This window comes from Anneissia japonica, unplaced genomic scaffold (assembly GCF_011630105.1).
Source record: "Anneissia japonica isolate Jap-2015-1 unplaced genomic scaffold, ASM1163010v1 scaffold737_len1565949_cov176, whole genome shotgun sequence".
Lineage (NCBI taxonomy): Eukaryota > Metazoa > Echinodermata > Crinoidea > Comatulida > Comatulidae > Anneissia > Anneissia japonica.
This window is the reverse complement of record NW_022741618.1, coordinates 709,058-736,203: the sequence shown is the minus strand read 5'-3', so window position 1 is coordinate 736,203 and position 27,146 is coordinate 709,058. Positions and strand designations below refer to the sequence as shown.

General features: G+C 35.1%; 1 protein-coding gene across 3 annotated transcripts; it reads right to left on the bottom strand.

Annotated features, from left to right (window-relative positions):
- Positions 1-57: 57 nt before the first annotated feature.
- Positions 58-22,950, bottom strand: LOC117118817 (ephrin type-B receptor 2-like). Of its 3 annotated transcripts, XR_004447101.1 has the most exons (19): positions 22,573-22,948; positions 21,794-21,896; positions 17,916-18,044; positions 15,739-15,836; positions 14,605-14,658; positions 13,746-13,818; positions 13,274-13,318; positions 11,493-11,683; positions 10,229-10,306; positions 9,517-9,613; positions 8,620-8,823; positions 8,113-8,289; positions 6,176-6,357; positions 4,455-4,538; positions 3,655-3,869; positions 2,829-2,966; positions 1,986-2,256; positions 1,411-1,560; positions 58-204 (listed from the first exon to the last, which is right to left on the bottom strand). XR_004447101.1 is itself a non-coding variant. In XM_033263528.1 (18 exons), exons 1-18 carry the CDS (start codon positions 22,588-22,590, stop codon positions 1,486-1,488), a joined length of 2,232 nt encoding a protein of 743 aa, XP_033119419.1. In that variant the 5' UTR covers positions 22,591-22,948; the 3' UTR covers positions 549-1,485. The 3 variants fall into 3 exon arrangements, 1 of the variants encoding a protein (XP_033119419.1); XR_004447102.1 differs by lacking the exon at positions 17,916-18,044 and having other exon boundaries at positions 22,573-22,950; XM_033263528.1 differs by lacking the exon at positions 58-204 and having other exon boundaries at positions 549-1,560.
- Positions 22,951-27,146: the final 4,196 nt, after the last annotated feature.

Below are 27,146 nucleotides of genomic sequence, written 5' to 3'. Positions count from 1 at the left end.
AAGAAAATGAAAACAAATGACAACCGGGTATCATCGATATACCCCACCTCCCCTTCCTCCTCCTCCTTCTTATCATCATCATATCCTTCATCATCATCATTATCCTCGTCATCACCGTCATCATCGTCGTTGCCGTCACCGTTATCGTCAAAATCATTACCATTATCATCCTTTTAGATTTGAATTTTGTGTGCTTCATCTTAACAACAAAATAAAAATATCATTTTAAAAATATATTTAGATATACACTACACTATGATTATCAAAAATATCATTTAATACATTCAGCAAATGTTCACCAAGTTACAAATAACCGGTGAGATATTAAGCCAGCTATTTCTGTGACAAGAATACTGAATCCATTAAGTTATTTAAGCAAATGGTCCTCACAAATAGAAACAACATTAAGCACATTTAACTGGCATCGGATTTTTTGTTATTTCTGACAAACGAAAAAAACGATAATGATAATGATAATTATATTGATAATGAGGATGATGATGATGGCGATGATGTTAATAATAATGGTGATGATAATAATAGGCCTAATAATAAATAACGATCTTGATTATGATGATGATGATGCTGATTATAATGTTATTATGGTGATGATAATTATAATAGACCTAATGTAGGCCTAACTAATAATAATAGGCTCAATTGAATTTAATATTGGCCCACTTTAGTCTTAATAGACTATGTAAAATTAGACTGCACATAAAAATATACTTAGACCTATAAAGTTTGATGATTTATAACTGCTACTGCTAAGGTAATACAAAAGCACTTAATGTGTTCCCCAGCCGACCACCACAAAACCTCGAACGTGACCGTCACAAAACTCGAAAAAGCCGAGCCTGGCTCGGATTTTCCGGCCAAAATAATATGTTTGTACCAAAATGATCCCAAAATAGACTTGATTTCAAGCTTTCCTTAATACATTAATTTTATACCTAAACCATAGATTTTAGCCAAGTGGTTCATTTTACCAACTCTGATGACTGATTATTGGCAATAATCCATACCCATGTCATGTATTAAAATCTGTAAATGATCAGGCTGTTCGCTCCTTAAATCAGCACTGTACATCTATAGTTTTAAAGTTACAAAGCACCAGTACATACTGTTAAAGGTAGGGTAGGATCAATCGTGGAGCTAATAAAATCGACAAGTTCAGGTTGCTGATAAAAGCACAATTTCACACCATGTAAAAACGTCACCGTTATATTGTAAAGTTTAATGGTAATCAAATCATCAATAATTTGCATTGGAACATTTAGTGAAGGTGCTTACTGATATTATATACAACCACGAATTTTTCATCGCTCAGCAATGAATAGTTCACAGTACATTTTTTCCCTCGCATTGATATTTACATGGTTTTTATGAACAAACTGAAGCAAGGTGTACCCGTATACAGCATAGCTCTTCATAACATTTGAATTTCATCACACATTTATGACGTCATATAGTTGCAAGTTGACACTACGTGAAACCAATGTCGTCGTAGAATGCTGAATCCGTACCTGCATGTTTTGACATATTGTCTATAAAGCATTCCTAGTTACAAAAGAAAACACAAATCATAATTTGAATAGACTAATAATAATTACATCTATCCCATTATGGTTAAAACACACAATGTTTAAAATGATGTAAAAAAAAACTCAAAATAATCCTAATCAGGCACATAAAATATGCAATAAATCAGTAAATCAATCAATCAATCAATCAACGACAGTAAACCACTTAATCGACTAACCAATTAAGAGATCAATCAATCAATATATCAATTAATCAACCAAATAGTTGATTGATTGACGTGAGCTGAATATAAATTCATTACATAATTAACTCGACACGACAAAATACAGTAATATCAATCTACTACTGTATCATGTAATCGTTATCTTTCTGGAAAAGATCTAAGCAACAAAGATGTAAGCAAAAGCTTGCGAAGTGAGGATTGCGATTAAAAATCTTACTTTTTCTTGTTCATTGCCGTCTGTTTGCTCAGCCTCAGATACTTCATGACTGGCAGCGGCATCCTCTGATGACGCTGGTGTATAGCTTCTAGCACTTGTTCCCAGAGCTAAATCATCTTCCAGAGATACAATTTGGTTTACATCGCCATCTAACGGCTCCATGTAATCCACAGCATCATCGACCAGCATTATGTCCAATCGACTGTACAGCTCACTGAACTTTGGCCTCTTCGAAGGGTTTGTTGTCCAGCATTCCAGCATCATTTGATACCTGCAAGAGGAAGCGTTGGCAGGATGACAAAGAACTAAAGCACATAGCCATTACTGGGATGTTGGAGTAATAGTAAAGTGACATTGTTGGCAGAATGTCAGTGAAAGAATAATTGCAAAGAGCTGTCAATGGCAGGACGTCATCGAAAGAATCATAAAAACATTCATTGTAAATAACGTATACTTTTACTGGAGAGGTTCGATAAAAAATATGTCTATGTCTGTGTTAATACGCTCATTGTAAATAACATATTCTTTCACTGGAAAGTTTAGTGGTATGTCAGTGTAACAGTAATAGACTTGAACAATAACATTCAATGTTTGCATTGGTCACTTCACATAATTTTGGACACCAAATGAGAAACTAAATTGACTCCCATGTCTGCCAAATTCGAATTGAGCTTAATAAAAGATTCACCCATGTTGAGATCCTTTTTTTTTAAATTTGTATATTTTTTTACCTCCACCCACAAAGTTTTTTGTTTGCAATAACATATTTTTTTCTTCAGATTTACCCATAATATACAATACAAGAAAACACGTAATTACATTACGAGGTTTCTTACAACATACCATTCATTGGAACAGTTGTCTGGCTGTTCCATCCTGTAACCTTCCTTCAATCTCTCCACTACTTCAATCGATTGCATCCCTGGGTATGGCATTCCTCCGAGGGTTGCTATTTCGTACAGAACAATTCCAAAGGACCATCTAAAATGTCAAAAAAGCGGATAGTTATTATATGTGCGTTCAAAAATATATGCATCAATATGAATGAAGCTGGCCTGGAAAACATATATGCTGAAATAACAAGTTGATTTGTATTAAAACAGTGATTATTATATAGTTACTTAGGGCAATGTTGAAAAATAAAGGCGTTATAAACAGCTGGTTTCATTTAAAAATTGGCTGCAGCCAGTTGCGATGTGTCAGCTAAATTTTATTTTAGAAAATAGGTCCCTTCAGCTACTATTTTTCAACAGCGCCCTCGAAACTTGAAAAAATAATTGAGAGATGTTGATACTTCGCTCTCCAATACGAGACCACCCCTGGGACCTGAACATTTTAGGTGGTCTTGGGGTTGAGTCCCTTCCTGTAGGGTTGGCTTGTACTAAAACAGTGGTTCCCGACCCTTATAATAAGGAAAAATAATGAAATCGTGAAAAATTGGTCTAAAAATCTAGCGGATCCTAACATTTCAGATCCCCAATTTTTTCACGGACCCCTTGCGGACCCCTTTGACTTGGCGGACCCCCAATTATTTTTCGCGGGCCTATTAAGAGGTCCGCGGAGGAACAACTGTGTTAAAAGATTGCAGATCATAATTATTTGGTTCTTTGAAAAAGTTGTCTTAAATTAGTGGTGTCTCGAATTGGCGGGTGCACTGTATCTGACTTACACGTCACTCTGTATGGTGCATATTCCTTGTAGATTGGTCTCTAGGCTGACCCATTTTACTGGCCGCTTACGATCCGGCGCAAGGTGCTTGTAGTCACTCTGATAGATATCATCCGCTAAACCAAAATCTGATATTTTAATTGTTAGGCCTTGGCCTACTAGAATATTCCTTGCCGCCAGATCACCATGGTAATAACGTGTACTTGATAGGTAATCCTGTGGGCAAAAAAAATCGTTTATATTGGTGGTCTTCAAACGGCTGGATGCGGGTACGCAAAAGGTCAAAGTTCTACTCTTATCAACTTAAAGTATTTCATAAGCAGTTTCCACACAAACTTTTCATTTTATTTTGGTTTGCTCCCATTTAGCTTTTAAAAGCGAGTTTTCCGCCTTTTGATTGGCTGTTATGTAATGCGCAACGTTATTATTATTAAATTCTAAATCCAAATACATAAATACACCAAATCAAATAGGCCTACCCCGTGAAAGGAAAATGCCAACACATTTCGCTTCCATCAAAGACAATCATAATTACGTTCGAACTTAAGTACTGTATTTATACGTGCCAGCAGGCAGATGAGTGGCAAGTGTAGTGCCATGACAGATCGTCATCACAACCACTTTCGCTATTGTCGACAATACCTACTGTTAGCGATTGATGAATGACTCGAAAATATAATTGACTCTGAAATATTTAGCAAAAAAAAAAATACCCCGCAATGTCATCGATCAGCATGAACTGACAAACAATACAATAAATTTAGATGGTGTCGTAGCAAATAGAGTATCTAGTTAACTTACCATGCCACGAGCGATCTGACGAGCAATCTGTACTTGGTTTTGATAAACTAAGTGAAATATAGGATCTTCCAGGGCAAACTTGGCCTACGGAAAAATATATCTTCGTCAAAAATGCATACGATAGGAGTATTACATAAACATAAAATTCAATTTCATACGAAATCAACTGTTAATTTTTTGTCATCGGTTACAAACCTAATATATGAGAAAATGTCATGAATATATTGGAAATTGGATCATATACATATATATATATATATATATATATATATATATATATGTATATATATATATATATATAAACTTATTAAGAAAAGCCTACACTATTGCCAAAATTGAATAATATGGAATCAAATGTTTAAGGGATTGACGACGAAATTACACAATTAGGAATGCAATTTATTTTCTGAATCTAATAAGATATTTTAGAAAGGTCTAAACCTCTAGAAGAGAAATAATAATCGACAGGTTATTGAGGAAGAAAAAAAGATCTGGTTACAAAGTATTAAATCAATTCTAAACCGTCCTACAAAAATATGACCTCTCGTATGTCAATTAATATTCAAGTAATGAAGAAAAACATCTTCAGTTAGTACGTTTAAGAGCAATATCTGAAGTCCTTTTTCGGAGTGAAACTATCTTTAGAATTTACAGAGCGGGGGATAATCTCTTCCTTATCAAGGAGGCTTAACTAAATGAGGCTTAAACGATATTTACTTAACTATATGTGACAAACTCAATTTTATTACTGATCCTCGTACGATCTGTTATGTCGATGTCATAACATACAACTATTATATTATATATTTCGTTCATTCTCTTTTTCATTTATTGTAAATTGTAAATCAAATATATTAAATTCATAACTACCTTCTATTAGTATGCAGAGGCCTATATTGCATAGATTGCCACTGTATTATATTGTTGTTAAACTTATGTATTTGATTTTTATCAATATGTTTGTTTGATGATCAATGAATAATAAATATGTCCTACATAGTTGATTCTATGTATATCACTAGCGTGACAATTTATATTATTGCTAAGTCATGTGTGGTAGAGCCTATGCATATAAGGTATAACCTATGTTTTTGTATTGAGGCGCACGCCCCTCCAAAAATTACTCGCTCCCCCAGCTGCCGCACTAAAAAAATCATGGTCAAGTAGTTAAAGATCACCTAAAATCGCCTTATTTTGAGAGTTAGCGCCCACTCAACTGATCATCGAGTGATCCCCCACCCCCGCTTCACCTTAGCGCCTCCATCCCCCATCAGCATCCCACTTCATGACTCTTAGATACGCTACTGCTTTCCTGGTACATATTATATTATATTGCACCAGCTGATATTCATGTGCAGTTAACTTCATATAGACAATTAATTAATTCACATTTATAACATGTGACGGTATTAAATATATGTAAACATTCTAAATGTGTGAGACATGGGCTAGTTTCGAGGAGATTGTGCTTGCCTGCCAGGATTACTGATTTCCGGCAAAATCAGTGACTCACTCACAGGAGACATGGGACCCCTGAAAATTTGTACGGGTACGGGTGACAATGATGTGAAAAGCTCCAGTTGCATACGTCACACGTGGTAGTACGTGGCTTATCTACATAGATAGTTGCCCAACGTCTGGTAGTTTACATGTGCTAACTTTTGTTTTGTTCTAGTGTTTGATCCCAGCACAAAATATTGTAAAAACAGGCCTATGCTTACCTCACGGCACTTCAACAGAAAGTGAAACAAATCTCCATAATGCATGAATTCAGTTATAAGATAATAAGGTTCATCAATAGTACAACAACCGAGTATTCCTAGTATATTTGGATGGCTACCGATCTCAATGATTAATCTGATCTCATCAAGAAAGTATTCCTTCATCGAGCGAGATGCATGGCCTGGAAATCGATACATTTTACAATTAGGGTTAATTTTGATAATATTTATATAGTAAGCATAATGAGTGGTGCTAATAACAGTGATATCAGTGACTATCATGGACGATGAAAGCATTATGCCCGTAAGGTTAGTCATGGTGAATGGGTCGGACTAAGATAAGTTAAGATAAACTTTATTGGTCCAGGCGCGGATCCAGCGGGGACATGAGGGCCCGTGCCCCCCCCCCCCACCCCCGTCAGTCAACCCGAAAAATGAAAAAGAGGGTGACAAATTTGAGTTAAAGAGAGGAAAGAGCAAAAAGGGAGTGTACCCATGAATTCAGTGGCCATACAGCAGTGGGCGAAAGGAGAGCTCGATTATTTACCACTTATTTTCACCAACCATGGTGGGGCTGAGTTGGGCGTGGGGGCGTGAACTTAATATTGTGCCCCCCACCCCCATCAGAAAATCTCTGGATCCACCCCTGTTTAACATATAAAAATACATAAACAGAAATGTTCCTTGAATCTGGCATAAACAATTAGAAAATACAACACCAAACCAATCAAAAAAGACACCAAACAAACATCAAATTACATAAAGAAAAGAGATAAAATACTTTTAAAAAAACATTTAGGACTAGGCCTACATGAATTTGGTAACGTAATGACAGGAATTGTAATAATTATGAAAAATATTAATATAATAATAATGATATGAATTGTTATTATTATGAACTAAAAATGTATTAGTGCCACTTTTGTTTCATTTTTTTTTTGTGTTTATGTTGTGCGTCTGTCCTACCACTCCCTCATTATGTGTTATTATTTAGAATAGTAGGCCTATATCTAGCCATTTCATTTCTTTAGATATGCCAATCAGTGAACTTAATCACTATCCTACGTTGCATATCCATTAAACGACAAGGGACTAAATGGACAAGTACACAGGGGTAACTCCCTAATTTCTGGGGAATGTGTACTAGGTTCTTTGAAGTGCACACGAGCGAAATGCGTACACTGGGCCATACGGTTTAAGGTCCTTATCTGAGAATACTTGTTCCACCACCGGAAAATTGGCGAATGAGCCGCTTGAACCACCAGCGCCGATATTATTAGCTGAATGTTGTGGTGCAATAATAATAATAATAATAACAATAATAATAATAATAATAATAATAATAATAATAATAATAATAATAATAATAATAAAATAATAATAATAATAATAATTATTATTATTATAATTATTATAATTATAATTATAATTATAATTATAATTATAATTATAATTATTTATTATTATTATTATTATAATTATTATTATTATTATCATAATAATTATAATAATAATAATAATTATAATTATAATTATAATTATAATTATAATTATAATTATAATTATAATGAAATAATTTCTATAATAAACTTGTTACAATAATTCATGCACCAAAGAAATAATTAAAAATAAAATAAACTCAATAAGAAATACCGTTATAAAATGAAAAATTACAAAAAATTATAAAACAATAGCAATTGTATAATATGTGGATGAGTGGCGCCTATCAATGTTTATTATTTAAGTAACATTATTAAAGCATAAGATGATTATTGTATTAATTTAATGAATGAAAACACATAAGAAAAAGGTCAGTGGTGTTTTGTAAGTACCAATGAATGAAATGAAATAAAGGGGCGTTGTTTCGATAAAGAGGCATAAAAAATACCGTTAATTATAATGTAAATTTTAAAAAAATGTAATGATAGCAACTACACCTTTTAGACTTTTCACAGCTACTGGAATGTAATCATTTCCTCCATCGATTCCGCAAGCATAACCTTTACACACCACACCAAACTGACCACTTCCGAGTTCCTCCTCAATCTTCAACATATCTCGATCGAACTCCTTTTTAGCAAACAGAGGATCAACCTCCCGATATTCAAAGTAATCTAGAGAAAATGAGTATCAAAACGCAGGTTAATAAGTAGATCGTGACCAGTGGTGTATCAGGGTATTTATATTTCAGTGATCGGGGTGATGGGGATCCGAAATGTGCAGTGTGAGGGATACTAGCTGCGAAAATAAGGTGGGATAAGTTGATTTTTAATATACATGAGGTAAATTTTTTGTCTCGAAAATTAACAGCTGAGCGACAGGGTCGGGAGATCGGGGGAGGGGCACTCTTAAATACGCCAATGACCGTGTCATAAAACTTACCTCCAACGCTATTTCCTATAGATAATAGATCGTTACCTTTAGAAAAGTAAATTATTACTTACCCTGTGCAGACTTAATGAAATTGTCGTCTGGTTCGCGCTTAAATTGTGGTATTGCTGCCTTTATTCTCTGTCTCCGAGTGTAGAATCCAAGTAGGATAACTGATGTAGCAAACAATATAGCTCCGATGAGAACAGGTATAACTAACGTATAATATATGTTAATACTTCCCGTTACAGTGCCTGTGTGACCAGAATTGCCACCATCTATTGAATTATAAAACGAAAAAAAAAATTGAGCTATCGTGGACATTAGATTTAAAAAGTAAATACATAATATTTCATGGCATTATTTATTTATTTATCTATTTACTTATTTATTTATTTATTTATTTATTTACTTATTTACTTACATACTTACTTATTTATTTATTTATTTATTTATTCATTTATTTATTCAACAATGTGTCCAACTCGATCAAAACTTAACATTTTGGACCCTGAGCAATAGACATGCGCGTATTCCTGGCCTTGTTCTGATTGGTCAGTTGTTAAATTTGACAGAAACTCTGGAAATATTCATTCATCAAGGCAATAGTAAATGCAATAAGAAAGAAGCTGAAGTTATTATTTTGAATTAACAACAAAAGAAAGATTACAAAGATAAACGATAGAACCAATTTACCTTGAAGAAATACTTAACCCAAAAATTATTTAAACAAAATAGTAAATGTCATTTCTTCAAATATATGGTTTTTTTTTAACGCATAATCATCAACGTGAATACAATATATTACGTTTTACAGGTTAAACTATCTCTCTAACCGATAGCCAACTTTGCAAATATTGATGATGTGATGGTTCTGTTCAAGTAAAAGACCACGGTGAATATTTTCAATCGATATGCAATATTTAGACCTATATTATTGAATATCTATACACTGTATTTACTCTTCTCACCCTTCTCGCGTAAAAAATCCTGCAGTTGAAATTCAAAAGACGATTCCAAGCTTGGTTTCGCATACTGTTCACCAGAGACATCTGCATACACGACTGCCTGTAAAAGAATTGCTCGGTTTATTACGTCTACTATACATGTAATGTAAGTTAGTTCGATATAGCGCTTTATACCGGAGTCTCAAAGCGTTCGGGGTGTGGACTAGCTCGACAACATTCGCTTAGAGCTATGCTACACGATGTATTTAAGTCCTTTATGCGAACACTGTATTTATATAGACAGACTTCCGGCTTTCTTTTGTGGGGGAGTCCATAGATTAATTGGTAATAAATGGAATTAAACATTCATTATAATGAATGGAAAATAAATTTTAACTATGTAGTTTGATTGACTCCATATCTTTTAGTTTTAGTTTTTCGTCTATCGCCATTAAAAAATTAACCCTCCTTTATATCTAAAATGAAAACCATACTTAGCGACTCGACAATAACACATCGTTAACAGGAAAAAAGATATCCAAGGTTAAATCGAGGACACTAAATAGTAGTTTAATTATCACAAAAGCAATTTTTTCACATTAGTGTGATATCAATTAAACTTGTGTCGTGATCCGAAATCCGGCCTTTAATCTGACTATTAAGGGGACTAAAACAAAAACTCCGGATAAATTCGATTGATCATTCAATGTTAAGTATTGTGAAAGATATCACTTACCGTCAGAACATAGGGTGTGTATTTCGTAAAATTTCTGCTCAAATTGAAATATATACGTTGTTTTGTGTCAACATTTACCTTAAAAAGAATGTCAACAAACAACTGTAATTAAAATACTATGAAATGCGCCAAAATAAACAGTAACAATAATTTGGATTAGGCCTCAAACTTTAGAATTCACAAAAAAAAAATGAAAGAGGATCCGGAAGCATTGAATGCACAATAATTGATCTAAAACTGAGAACGATAACATCGTGAACGTTATTAATGTTATGGTTGGTTATGTCAGAAAAAACTTTACAGCAACGCAATAAACAATATTTAGTTGGAATTACGTTATAATTACGTATTTACGGTTCTAAACGTTTTAAACACCAAACTGCATAAAGTTTTTATAACGTTTTCATAAAGTAAGATTTTATAACGGTTTTCATTTTATATAAGTTTACTTTTTTTAACAGCATAATTTTTACAATGTATTGATTATTTTCTTTTTGGTTCAGGCAGTCCTTCACAAGCTCTCTTCCCAAATTTAATATTTATCCATTTCTTTAAAGGATGTACATAAATGAAAAGAGAAATAAATTTTACGTTGGATGAATGAATGAAGGAATGAATGAAGGAAGGAAAGAAGGAATGAATGAAGGAATGAAGAAATGAAGGAATGAATGAATGATTGAATGAATGAAGGAAGAAATGAAGGAACGAACGAACGAACGAACGAACGAACAAACCAACGAACGAAAGAACGAACAAACGAACGAACGAACAAAAGAACGAATGAATGAGTATGGCTGAGTGGGTTGATGACTGTATGGATGGTTGGTTGGCCGTCTGTCTGTCTGTCTGTCTGAGTGACTGTTAGGCTGGATAGCTGGTTGCACAGAAAAGACAAAACATTATTATAACATTCAAGAACTGAACGTTGCAGTCAGATAATAGGCAGTTTTCGCCGCACGACGGTAACCTTAACGTTAATGGATGACGTCATAATTTATTCATCTTGCGTTGCGGTGTACGTTAATTTGAGGATTTTACGTGCTCGACGTACATTATTTACGGGTTTGCGCATGCGTATTTCGATTTGTCGAGCACGTAAAATCCTGAAATTAACGTACTCAGCAACGCCAGATGAATAAATTATGACGTCATCCGTTAACGTTAAGGTTAACGTCGTGCAGCGAAAACTCCCTATTAACGACGCACCAACTTCAATATATATAAAGGATGCTTAAGGATAGATATTTGATGGTCATTGTCTCACCCTATCAAAGTCATTTGTGGTTTCGTCGAATGTCGATATAATAGTCAAACTATAACAACACATAATTGCATCACTGTTGACGCTTGCTGGGGGAAACATCGACATCCACATTTCGTAACGATAATTCGTCGTCGATGACCTCGTGATGTTCTCAACACGGACATCAACCGGCGCACTGACATACTGTGCATCTGAACAGTAAATAATCGATAGTCATATTTTTTTATCAGTAAAGAAAGCTTGAATCACATTGCAAGTTTTAATCTTATATTAATATCTACTGTATCAGTAGTTAATGTGCACTTTTGAGTAATGCCATTTTCATAGCATTGACATTGCATTCTGCCGTGGATATTGGTGGTATACAAGACCTTGTTGATTGGTTGAAACGCAAATCAAATTTTTGCAATTCAATCATGACGTCATCATCATCTTCATTTCCCCTAATTTTCCTCAGCTATGCCTTCAAGTGTGTCTTCCGATAGCATTGTTGTTTTTCAGTAATTTGCCTTTAAATTTGCATATAAATACGGCTCCTCCCTGACCCACCCATCATTTTTTAAAAGCACAGTATGCTGTAATTTTGTACGACGGTGACATCAAGATTAGGAAAACTCGGTGTGCGGCAAACCGGGTTTCGGCAAACCCGGTTCCGGCAAACTGAGTTTCGGTGAACTGGATTCAACAAACTGGATTTCGGCAAAGTGGACATGGACTCGGAAAACTGGGTTACTGTGTCGGATAGCTAAGACACTTTATGGTGTTTATGACACTAGCATTGTTGCAACAGTTCATTTTGATCTAAAGACTGCGACAACAGCGGTGGCTCCAGGGGCCTCGGTCAGGGTCCCAGAATCCCTGGAGTTTTTATGGCATAGTATGGTCCCAAGTTGTGCTTCAAGACCACAATACTAGGGATTGGCAATAAAAATAACGTTATTTCGGTAGCCAAATTATTATTTTTTGTTCGATGACCTCGTCAGTGACGTTGGACGACGAGGAGTGGGAGGGGTAGGAAAATTCCCCTTCTCCCCGCTGGCACTAAACTGTACGACAAGTAATACTTATACAAAATTTTGTACGCATAAACTATGAAATGTTAATGAGCTCATTCCTTACAAGGTAAAGGACAATAGTCAGACTGCCAAGTTCTATGCTACAAAGATCTACAAGAGGCAGTGTGTAGGATAATGGACCTTTCCGCTAAGCTCCGCCCCTTGGATATTGTTGCTAAGGTCCCACAAGTCAGCAGTGTTAAAACATACGCGAACACGTGCGTTTGTGGGACAACACGTGTGTTTGTAAGACACGCGCGTATTCCTAGCGCTGTTCTGATTAGTCAGTTGTTAAGTTTGATTAACACTCCGGAAAGGTCTATTACCGCACGGCCAACTGGATTACAAACGGATGAATTGCTCCACGGAGCTAGCAATGGGAATAAGCGCATGTAGTTCCACACGACATTACGCAATAGCCGCACTAAGTACGATGGGATCTCAACAAGAAGAAAACGCACAGCAAACGAAGCCGTAACCGCTAATGGAAATCTAGCTGCATTTCTTGCGTTTGCGTCAAACGTGTCTAAATTTCTGAAGTATGAACTAAATTTAATTGAATGAAAATGTTGAAAACACACTGTACCATGCTCTACACATACACACCGCCTTACATAGGCCTAGCTAAAGTATTTTGACATTTACATATGATCCTTTAACATTTGTTGTGTACTAAATTTACTATACACTCTATCAGAAGCACGCAGCAAGTATATAAATGTTTACCTTGAGTAATGCAAAAGTCGTGATCTCCAGTTTCTTGATAGCAGTCTAAAAAAACACGAACAAAAAACATTAACTCAATGTGTACAGCATTGAGCCGATTATGAATAAAATACCATCCTACATAAACATTGTAAACAACTTTAATGGGATTAGTAAATTTTGCAAATTCAATCGACCTTTTCGCCATGCCAATAAAAAAAAACAAAAACAAAAACAAAAACAAAACAAAACAAAACAAAAAAAAAAGCATTCAGTACATGTTTCCCCACAAACGCAGATGTTGGTGCAGGGCTTAGATCCATTGCCATCAGTGCTTTGTATTATTTGTTACGAGATTTGATAGCCTAAATTAATTCGAGCTCGCGCGCGCAAATTCATTTTGTAATTATCTTGCATATTATACACAATGACCAACAAGAGGTTTGACTATGAAAACGACAATTTAATAAATTCATAATATGGCACGACTTACCGGCACCATTGAAATCGTAAGGTATCCCAGTCAATACAGTTTTTTGGTTTAGTTTTTTGCTGGCAAGATGAAACTGCAAGAGGGGATAATATGATTAACAGCCATGTCTGATCCGATGAAATACAGCATTACACGACTTTCAACAGACTAAGGATTGATTTAATGACTGGTGTCGGATACTTGTACACTGTGATGGGGAAAGGAGAGGCGATAGGAAAGTTTGGGGGATAGCAATAGCTCAGGGATGAGGTGATTTCATCTAGTTAAGTGTACTTGAATTTAATAAGTTATTAGTGGCTCAAAGAAGGCCCCTGGGGCAAAAAAAAAGTTTTCTGGACAACCACCCTCCCCCTTGAATGCGCCACTAAGTCAGACAGATAAAAATGTGCGCTCGACTTCAGTCTTTTTTTCTCTTTCGTGGAGTTACCACACATTTATTTCGTCATTTAACTCCATACATATTTTTCTGAGAACAATGCCAAAACATTAAATTAATAATTAATGTAATCACATGTATAATATAACAATATGATATATAAATTAGTTTAGTTTAGTTTAATAATTTTTTTTTGCAAAAATGTATACATAAAAACAGATTATCACATTCTTATAATCAAAATAAACAATAACCAGTCTAATAGGCTTTGCCAAAAAAACCCCAAATTATACAGTACACCTTTCCTTATAACAAATCTACTTCGATACAAAATTGACGGATAACCTAATGCCAGGCCAATCTTTATTCAATCCTTCAATATGCAGTCCATGACTAACGGACTGATGTATGTTTTATCTAAAATTTCCTTGCTGAAATCATACACGATTAAAAGTAATAAAAAACGACAAATTAGGTACTTACTTCTATATGATATTCGTAATTGAACTTAATTTCTATCCCCATCTCAGTTTCATTCTAAAATGTGTTAAAATGTGTTTTATATAAGGATAGATGAATGGATGAGTTTATGCTAATAACAATTACATTATACATTTAATGTTGTTACTAATAAAGTAATAGTTTGAAAATAAAATTCTCTTAGTAGCAATGATAACAACAACAACAATAATAATAATAATAATAATAATAATAATAATAATAAAAATTACAATAGAATAGCAATTACAATTATATTAATGCGATAGTGAACGCAATATTGAACTAAGTGTTGCAGAGATTGACCGCCATCTGAAACTTAATTACAACGACAATCATAATTATGATTATATTAATAATCACTGACCACCGCATGCGAAAACTATTATCACGTCCATTTAGCTCATCATCATCATCATCATCCTCATCATCATCACCTTCATCATCATCATCATCATCATCATCATCGTCATCATCATCATCATCATCATCATCATCATTTATCCATTATCGGCCATCTGCAGACAGTGGCCTCCCTAAGCTGAAAGCTTTTAGGCCTACTCCCGTGCAGCTTTCATCCAATCCACGTCAAATATTAATATTTCCATTTTGTTTTTTTTGTTTTCCACTACTTTCGATTTGTCCATTTCCTTGGAGTTGATTTTACATATGTTTGTCCATTTGCGTGGGTTTTGATAATACTTAATTCAATAATTCAATGAACGAATTATATACCGTATTTGTTAGAATAGACGCCTGCTTTAAATAAACACCTCCATCGAATAAACGCCTTCCTCAAACGCCCCCTACATGACTGTAAACAAATCTTATGGAAGCAACATCATTCTCAACATAACCTATTTTATGTACTAATCCACTAGAATTACATTTTTTATGATCACAAAATAACACATTTGGCTGAAATTATGTGTTTATATCATTGAAATTAAGGGGAGATTATTTGGGTTTATACGTATCAATCTTACACGCAAAAAGTAATCTCCTCCCTCTAATACACGGTTTCCCTCCACCCCTCAAAAACCACCATTCTCAACAATAAACGCCCCTGGGTGTTTATTCGAATAAATACGATGGTAGTGACGAATGTGAATAATTTACCGTGTAATACAGGCCTCCATTTTCATCAAGATCACATGAATAACTTTTGTTTATCCCTTCGCCACGAACCTCAATACTCACCGCATAACCGTCAAAGTCTGAGAACAAAAAAAACAAAAAAAAATAACAACAGGCAGGTGTTAGGGGATACGCCATGGAATAAATGCGCATGCTCAGTAGATAAATTTCCTTGCAGAATTAAAACCAGGTTATAAAGTAGTCACGAGGTTTAATCAATATCTGTGACAGAAATGATAATTAAATACAATTTCCTTCTAGCGATACACGCAATACTCGTCAAACGCTTGAATGGTACTCCAGAAGATGAATACTTCCGTAAAGTTAACAAATCGGCTTACGTAATCAATAGAGAATCATTATTGATCGACAGGCGCCTTTATTCTTGCCGAATGGAGTTACATGGCAGCTGCTCATTATCTACAATATAAGCCTACTTTTCTGATTTTAGAACATTTAATGATACAAACAAACCTTGAAAGTGTATTAACATTGACCAATTTGAAGTTTATTGAGTATTTCAAAGCAATGTCGAACATTTTAAATCTTGGCATTTCAAACGATTTGGAAAACAGGCTAATATTTTTAGTTAAATTTTCTTTATATCAAAATAGAAATCAAAATAAGAAGGTTTTAAACACTAGTTTATGTAATAGGTACATGGGCCAATGGTTACCAATAGCGATTGTGTCTTACATAAGCGGCAATTCAATATCACAAATGTGTACACATGACATGACGAGGCGTTTCCCCTCCAGTTCAATGCATTTCTCCCATTTCCTCTGAATCAATTAATTACAACACACTATTTTCTGTATAAATCAATAGGGGCCTTACATTATCAAAATTCCCCATTGGGCTATTATCTTTAAACTTTCCTTACCAAACATTTCATATGTCCTTACCCCCACCGACTCTGGCGCATATAAACGAATGTCAAATAAATTGGTCAGTAAACGGGGACAGGTGTAGCAGGTAATAAAGATAAGTAAATTAACCCGTAACTATAAAGCGTCAGCATTGGGCTCAATTTGTGGTGCGGTGTGGCCCGTGGCTACATTACTGTAGCAGCCGTAGACAGGGTTGGCACATTAAGGGCCGGATGAGGGTGCAGGCCTCCGTCGAAGAGCTGATCCCCGTGTCCGAGAGCTAAAATATTCTATGAAATTGCTTATGAAAGTTTGTGGAGTCTAATATTCAATTTCCAAGTTCCTAAATTGTTGGAAATTTCTAGGCTTCACCCGACCCCCTGCACCCCTGAAATTCGGTTTTTTCAAGCCTCTGGCTTCCCGTAAGCAACCCCACTTGCGTTGTATTTTCAACATCATTGTAAACTGCTAATAAAATTAAATAAATGAAATGGTTATTCCCAGGCCACGCCAACTACTTACGCTCCCATATCAAACCCCCACCGCCACCCCATCGGACAAATTCTGTGGTCATTCCAGGCCGTAGAGAGGCACTTAGACACCATGGTCTCATCATTCCACAACGACAGGGGTTAAGTTGAAATGAACAAGCATATCGGTGGGGTGGAGGATAATCCTTACACTTCCGAAAAATGTAGAGGGTTATTTAAAGTGCACACGAGACATGTGTACACCGGATATCCGTATCTGAAAGGCCGAGACTTGGTTCTATCAACCGAATCCTGGGTGAGGACGTTCCCTATCGCCGATTTTGTAGTTAGCAACTCTTTTTCGAATAATGCACTGTAGGCCCTACAGAGTTATTTCTTATACGAAAGAAATATGACCAATGGTTTAAACGTCCCATCAAAATGGCGATGTTATTAAAGTACAGATCGGAATTATCATGTTTTGAACTAGTGAAAACCATCTACAAAAAGCCGTGTTAACTAAAATTAAGACAAACGATTCAGAAGAAAGCAAGAAGCTACAAGGTGTATATATACAAACTTTGACGCAAAACTGCGTTTGCGATAGGTCCCTTGAGTTTGCGTTAATATAAGTGTGAACCAAGATTTAGTACAGCAAACTTTAACCCTTTATTGTTTCGCGTAAATTGCTGTGTATTAGAATGATTTGTGTTCACACTGGCACTCCGTCCACATTTACACTATTTTCACAACTACGATTTTTACCGCTAATCTTTTAAAGATGTGTATAAACGCGTTACGTTTATGAATATTTTCTTACCTATTAAAGTTAAATTCGGTTTAGGCCTACTCCAACTCAGATGAAGATGCAGAGAATATTTAGCATCATCATCATCCAATGGGACCGTTGAATGGGAAACCTCGACTTCCTCGGGACTCCAGACTGTAGCTATTAATAAATTAATGAAATTGCAATAATACGGTAGTAATAGTAATTTTAATATTTTAATCATAATACACATTATATTAGCAATAGTGACAATACAATTGCACCATCGAACCCGACTCAGTCAAGGACTGTATATTTCCAGTCTACTTGGCGTAATTGTTAATACATTTCACAGAAATTTTGTGTTTAACATAGCTGTAGCTAGTTTCAAACACTTTAAAACACACAAATTCCGTTACATAAAAGTTTAATTACCCGTTTATTAATATTTAAATATGTAGAATGACATCATATATTAATACGCCTATCTTTGATTTACGGTATTTGCTTGGGCATAGAAGATCCAAGCACAGAAAGTGTCCAATGTGCCGGACAGAAAAATCCTGTGCAAAAACGAGAAATCGGGATAGAAGAAGAAAAAAAAATAAGAAAAAACAATTACTTTTTCATGGAAAGCCAACAATGGCACTCTTAACAAGAAAAAGTACAGTTCATCCTTCAACTCGAGACCACTTCTGGGACCTGAACATTTTGGGTGGTTTCTGGGTTTGGTTTCCAGTTAGAAACTTTTAAATGGAGACCACAGCTAAAACTGGTCTCTAGACAGTATAAGGGTAATTGAAGCTAATATAGTCTAAATGAAGACAGTGGTGTCCAAATTTAGCATAACTGGAGGGTGATGAAATATTTTCTTAAAAGACCAAAGTACGAGTGGTCTCCGAACTCAAACTATATTTTCCTCAAATGATGAACTGAATATTTATTTTCTTTAATTCGATTCTGTGTTCTGAATTAAATATGAAGAAAGCCATAAATCCCGGGGATTAAAAAGCAGTGGCTATATATTATCTGGCTGCAATATAGCATTGAGAAAACTTATTCTTCCATGAATATACCAAATTTATTTTTAGGTTTCTTAAAAAGGCCATCAAATGAAAATAGGCTTAATGTACTAATGGCCAACAGTGCAAGCCATTGGATGACTCTTAGTAGTAAAAAATAAAATAAAATCAATTTTATTTATTTTGTGACTGTTTTCTACAAACAAATATCATACTGAATAAATTAAGGCTTATGAACGAACGTTAGTCATATTTTGGTTCCAAGGTAGCTTATGTCTAGTCTAGGTATGTACCTAGCCTATATGCACTTCATTTAGCAGAGAATATGTCAACTGTTAAATTCTAATTTTAACTCAAAGGAACAACTTTGGATGTGTGCCAAAATCTATCCGTAGCAAAAAGTCCGAATAATCAGTACCTTTATATATTTATATAATTAGTACAATTCACCCTCCAATTCGAGACCCCTCTAATTCTGACACCCCCTTTAATTCGAGACTAGTTATTTTTTTAAGTATCAATTGATCCCCTATTTCTTAACACTAAGCTCGCACTCTAATTCTCAGACCCCTCTAATTCGAGTCCGTGACCACCTTTTTTAACTTCCCAAGAAAAAAATGACCTCTAATGGGCCTACAAGACAAGTCCTAAACAACAAAAGCACCGTTAATTACCCCAATGAGTATTCAAAACGAATATTATGTGATATTCAACAATGACATTGTTTCCATACCGTAGTTTTTAACTTCAAAATTTTGAAATCCGTGAGATTTTTGGATGAGTCCATCAAAAGGAAGAAGCCCCATAGCTTGCGCATTCTGTCTGTTTTTAGAACTTTTATTTGAGAGGGACATAGTATGCATATATTATTATATGCTACATTAGCCTAAATTTATCCAATATCATTTTTTGTTTTAGACAACATTTACACAAAAATAAATAAATCTTTAATGACCGAACAAGCCACTGATTTTATTGGCGAATTCTGCAGTTTTTAAAATTTAACCACAATGAGACATTCTCTATTCCCTACTGCAATGTGGCCGGATGTATGAGAATTACAATGCTGGCACAAAGCATTTATCTTATCGATTTCGTATGGTGTCGAAATACCTTGATCTTTTTTAATGGCTTACACGTTTGCCCATTCAAATATAGCTTTATTTTCAAGGTACTGTACTATACATCGTTTACACTTTACTTGAAACCCCAGTGTTTTGTTTGTTTTGGTTTTTTTTTTTTGGTTTAAAATACAATGTTAAAACAACTTTTGTAGAATTTGTTGGCCCGGCAGATGAAGTTACAATAGCTATATAGGGAAATGCTAAGTGACTGCATTTTAGTACTAGTGATGAATACAATATTGTTGTAAAATTTGAACTTCAACTACGATGCTGGTAAAATAATCTGTCCATGGAGAATTCTGCCGGTAATAAACTTAAGAATTGACTAAATTAATTAGGTAAACGGCAATTCTAAGTGACAGCAAACACATGAAACTTTATTAAAAACTACGCTTTTTGTATTTTTTATAAGAAACAGATTTTGCCCAGGCTCAGTGGTTTTTTTTCCTGCAAATTTCAGGCTCAATCTGTTCTTATTTTGTTCTTATTTTTACACACATTTTTCAAACATAGAAAGTATTTTTTACAGTAGTATATTACTGTACTGTATTACAGAGAGAATTACATAGTCACACCATCTATTTTCTCTATGGTCACAGCTACTGCAAATAAGGTCAGATACCGGTAAGATTTGTTGTTTTTTTTTCTATTTAAAAGTAAAATAAAACCTCATTTGATATTTTACCTCAGCCTCAATTTGTTCTTATTTTGTCCTAATTTGTAAGCAATTTCAGCCGCTTATAAAATGTGTCCTTATGAATAAAAACATATGTAGTGATAGTATAACACAAGTTATTAATGCGTGAGGCTGAATTCGACAAGTGTAATTAGACAGTCGTTCATACCGTATTTCAAAAGATAATGCAGCACTTTGTACCCTGTGTATTCATAACACATGTTACATTTAATTGCATACTTTTTTTATATTTCACAATATCCGTGTAAATGTATAGTTCATTGCTGTTCATATTGTATTTTATATTAATTTAATTCGTGTTCTTTTTTTTTTTCATTTAAGCATCTTGTACTTATGTATTTATTCATGGAGGGATAAGCATCTCAATTCGTCTAGTTATGGCGCTGATAAGAAATTTTGAACAATTTCTTTTTCCATTTTCGCAATTTATTGTATTCACATGATTTAAAATACTCCAGTCATTATTTTAAGTCAAGGTACTAACTTCTGTGTCCAGTTATGGCATTTTAAACCAGGGTGCTTTCCTGGGCTCACTATATAGAATTTAGGAGGGCCTAACCCTCTTCTGTGAATATAGGCCTAATTGAAGTCATACCGGTAAGAATAGGATGTCCTCTAAGGACTATTACGGGAGGGGCCCTCATGAGCATCACCCAGCGACTAAGTCAGTCATGGGGAGGTGATTGGCCTGTTGTGAATCTTTTCTAATGACAACACACGAAAGCATGTGTTTTATGCACATAAGCAAAGTTTAATGGTTTTCTGGTTAAGGTTCTTGCCTTCCAGTCCCAGGGTTTTGGTTCAAATTCTGTCCAGGATTCCAGAATTTGTTCTCACGGAGAAAAACAACTACACGCCGTAAGAATGGGAAGGACTCAAAAATAATGGAATAGTGTCCTGTGGGAACAGATAGCTTTACTATAGATTAATTTAGTAAACGTATGTGGCTATAGTACCGTAATCAATATTCCTGCCGCGAAAACTTGACTCGCTCCGAAATACCAGGATGGTGTCTGGTGGGAGATAGTACAATGGATTACTTCATTTAAAAAAAATGGATTACTAATCTATCAAATATTTACTTACTTTTCCACTTAATGTCTGTACATTGTGACTGGACTTGACTCAAGAGTATAAATATTATCCACAACAGGTTATCTATCTTTTGGAAACCCATTATCCGGTAGAACTTAAAAATACAAAAATATGACTGATTACGGTAAGAGTAATTTTACACCGATTTTAAAATAATCGGAGATGTTCGTTTGGCTAGCGTTCGGAATATGGCTGGTAAGATGTACCCATACTATAATCATGAACCGGTATCGATGAGTATATACAAGCCTATACCATGAGGCAATCTAGTATTAACTTTAACGGGTTTAAAACTAACAAGGAAAGTATCTCTTTAGGCCCTATACTCTTTTAATATTTATTATTATTATTAATATTATTATTATTATTTTATTATTATTATTATTATTATTATTATTATTATTATTATTATTATTATTATTATCACCATTATTATTATCATCATCATCATCATCATCATTAATATTAATATTATTACTATTATATTATTATATTATTATTATTATTATTTATTATTATTGTTATTATTATTATATATTTTAATTAAATTCAACAATATAAATTGTGGAATATGCCTAAATATAAACATATGTACTATAAAAAAGAAACTCAACGTTTCTGTGTAGCTAAGCTGGGAAACAAATACCAATTTCATTAAATTAAAATACCCACATTTAGTTGCAGTACCAAATAAACTGACGCGTTATTATGTTTTTATGAGAACAGATTATAGCTATAAAAAAAAATCCATACAAGATTAAGAAAGTTACCTTGTCGTTAGCTCCCATCGATCAATAAAGCAGGTTATATCTCCATGGTAGAATTTAGTATGATTGTAAATTATATCCACAGATCGTCCGAGTAGGCCTAATGCGTACGTCACTCGCATCCGGATGTCCTCAAGAGAGAGAGAGGTGCTCACAAACTGAAGTGATCGACAGACTGCGTACTTTGCACACGGATTAATCTCTCGGTGAAAAAGAATTTCCGCGCCGAATTAGTGACAGAAAGCGACATCATAATGGGAGCTGTGTGGTCAATGAATACATTTCTACTTATCGGACTTTGCGCATTGATATAAAAGCGAGCAATTCTGTCCATAAAGCTGTTGTGTGTCTGGTTATTTTACTTCATCCTTTCGTAGTGAAAATCTCTTTATGACACTGATATATGAAGAGTTTAAATTGAGTAAACCATGGATATATTATGTAAACCCTTTGGGGTATAATATATGACAGATTTTAGCGTAATGACGCACGATTTACGAATATCGTTACAGTGTACACAATGACGTAGAAGGGGATGATTGGACGTGACATGGGAGAACCAACTGTAATATTATTACAATTAATGATTATTATATAGTCCTAGGCCTAATGCTTGTTTTCCATTCTTATGGACCCCCTGCGTTAAATTCCCATGGCACCAGTATTTTTTTCTCAAGTCTAGAAAAAAAAAATATAGGCCTAACTGCACTATCTTAAAAAATGTAAACAAGGTACCGGTACCGTATATTTCAGTGAGATTAAGAACTCCATGAACGAGACAGAGCAAAACATTCCGGGGGTTGGTGACAGCCCGTCGGACAGGTCTGGACCCCCTATCATCCAAAGCCATGACAAGGTCGTCGGATAAAATATAAAATAATAATAACAATAATTTGCCTATCCAAATAACGTTATTTAGATTGCCAATCCCTAATATTGTGGTCTAAAAGCACAATTTGGATCATAAGGCCATAAAAACTCTCCCGTGAACCCTACCAGAGATATTTTATTTCAGAACCCGGACTGAGGCTCTAGTCGGCCCCTTGATTTGGAAACCCCCTCCCCCCACGTCGGACATTTTGGACTCCTTGTCGGCAAATTTCTTGAGCCACCGCTGGTTGGTAAGCTGGAATGGTCTTCCTCTATGATAAAGACAAGACATTTTTTTTAATGAGCCTGATCTACAAAAGGCCTAGCCATCACATGACCCAACTACACCACCATGGATTTGAAAGTTTGGACAACCAATGCTGTGCTGTAGACTAGACATCCATGTGGCTTGCGGTTTACGATGTCGTGGGATTCGAAAGGGGTAATAACGAGTGTTCATATTGTAGGCATATTATTATTATGAAGTCACTCGATTTCCACCTGAAATGAAAACGAGAGGACAATGCATTGTCTCTGATTATTTGCGTCTATTAAAATCTTGAACTTACACTACAAACGTTCGATTTAATTGACTTTGTCCTTCAGATTTCAGATTTCTTTTATTCTTCCACAAATAACATAAAATATACAATATACAATGTATGTGGAGGAGGCTATAATAAAATCATGTGCTGCGCAAAGCAACGATCTTTAGGCTATAATAGCCCCCTTAACAAAAAGCAAAAACAAAACCAAATAATAATAATAATAATAATAATAATTTTGCAGTATTTAAAAAAGTCAAATATTATTATTAAATTATGTGAGTCTATACATGTACCGGTACAAAATTACGATCATTAAAAAAGAAGGAAGAACCTAAAGGCATACGCATTTAGCCTTTGGGTGTGTTAATATCACACACGGTTTAACATGAATGCATATTGAATCTCTTGTAGCAAAAGCTAATAGATCACTTGGTTTCATAAGGAGGAACCTACATTCTTGTCCAGCTAACATCAAAGATCTGGCCTATAAATCACTCGTCAGGCATATCTTAGAATACAGTTTTTTCGGCGTGGGACCCTTATACAAAAAATTAACACATTTATTAGAGTTGGTACAAAACAGGGTCGCATGTTTTGTCACTGGTATTTACGATAGGAAAGACAGCGTAACAGCCAATAAAAAACAGTTAAAATGAGTTCGCCGCAAAATGAATCGGCTAGTTAACTTTAACCAAGCAATACAGGGTCACCTTTCCGTGCCAGCGCAATTGATTCTACGACCGGTCCAGCGGAACTCAACTGCAATGTGCAACTACATACCGATTATCGTAAACAAGAACTGCTATAAATTTTCATTCCTACCCCGGACGACCGAAGACTGGAACTCATTACCCTATAAAATCACCTGTTTACAAAATAAAGAGCTGTTCAAATCAGCCATCCATAATAACTTTAGTGTTCTAGAAGAAGCATAGTTTTAACTATCAGAGCCACTACCACATCCTACCCATGTGAACCCTACTTGGGTAGTATTTAGACAAGACAAAAAGTAACATGTGTTTAAAACACATGCTTTCGTGCATTGTTATTTTAAAAGGATCACAGTTAGCAGGCCGATCACTTCCCATGGCTGACTTGGTAGCAGGGGGATGATCATGAGGGCCCCTCCCGTAAGAGTAAGATTTACAGGGCATCCTATTCTTACAGGTATGATTTAAATATATGTGACCCTATATTCACAAGAGATATAGGGTTCGGGCCATTCTAATTCTGTATAGAGTGGGCCCAGAAAAGCATCCATGTTCAAGACGATATAACTGGGCACAGAAGTTAGTACCATGACTCAAAATAATAACCACAGTACTTTAAATCATGTGAATAATACAATACATTGCGAAAATGACAAAATAAATAAAATGTCTTATTAATGCCATAACTAGATGAATTGAGATGCTTAATCCTCCATGAATAAATAAACACAGTGCAAGAAATTAAAAAACACGAATGAAATTAATATAAAATACAATATGAATAACAATGAACTATACATTACACGGATATTGTGACATTTAAAAAAATGTGATATGTAATTAAATAAAACATTGATATGTAATTAAATAAAACATATGTTATACATACACAGAGGAGGTCTACAATGTGCTAATAGTGGTGGTGCAAGATCAGGGGGCATGTGCCACCCCCACCCCCTACGTCGGACAGGCCTGGACCCCTGTCTACAAGGGAGTTTTTATTCTCAGTTGTCAACCGAGGCATCCTAGGCCGATTTATTCGGACCCCTCCGGTCGGACATGTCGCACCCCTTGTCGGCAAATTTCTGGCGCCATCGCTGTGTGCCATGTATTATCTTTTGAAATACGGGGTAGAGTTTGGAATGAAAGACTGTCTACTACAGTTGTCACAGGGGGTCGCAGGGGGATGATCATGAGGGCCCCTCCCGTAAGAATAGGATTTACAGGGCATCCTATTCTTACAGGTATGATTTAAATATATGTGACCCTATATTCACAGGAGAGAGTGAGCCCAGAAAAGCATCCATGTTCAACATAATATAACTGGACACAGAAGTTAGTACCATGACTCAAAATAATAACCACAGTATTTCAAATCATGTGAATAATACAATACATTGCGAAAATGAAAAAAATAAAATGTCTTATCAATGCCAACTAGATGAATTGAGATGCTTAATCCTCCATGAATAAATAAACACAGTGCAAGAAATTAAAAAACACGAATGAAATTAATATAAAATACAATATGAATAACAATGAACTATACATTACACGAATATTGTGAAATAAAAAAAAATGTGATATGTAATTAAATAAAACATATGTTATAAATACACAGAGGAGGCCTACAATGTGCTATATCAGTGGTGGCGCAAGCGCAGGGGCATGTGCTCCCCTACGTTGGAGAGGCCGGGACCCTCTGTCTACAAGGGAGTTTGTATTCTCAGCTGTCAACCGAGGCATCGTAGGCCGATTTGCTCGGACCCCTCCGGTCGGATTGTCGGACCCCTTGTCGGCAAATTTCTGGCGCCACCGCTGTGTGCCATGTATTATCTTTTGAAATACGGGGTAGAGTTTGGAATTAAAAAAAAAACTGTCTACTACACTATTCAAATTCGGCCTCAGGCATTAATAACTTGTGTCATATACAATCAATTTTTTTAAAAGTAAAATAAAAGTCTTTGCCGATTACCTTATAAGCAGTTTTAATTATTTAGTCAATTCTGAAAGTTTATTAAAGACAGAATTCTCCATGGACAGATCTACCAGATGGTAAAGGTATAGCTAATAGAGCACTAAGAATCAGGGGGTGGGGGCGATCCAGCTATTTGTGAATGGCTGTTTGGCGCACTGTTAAAATGAGGTTTCATTTATACAGAGGTCCAGAGGTCCAATGTTTCTTTATCTAGAAGGCCATAAAAAATATGAAATAATGATGATGATGATGATGATAATGATGATATGATAGTGATGAAGATGAGCTTGATGTTATAATGATGATGATGATGACAGGGTGTAGCCACGGTATTTACAGTACCAGACTAAAGTAAAGGAGTCCAAGCTGGAATCAATAACTCGCATGGAGTCTCTTGTCAGGGCACAGGGCAATTCCAGACATAAAATTTGAATATCATTTTCTTTACATCTCCATTTTTTAAAAGAATTT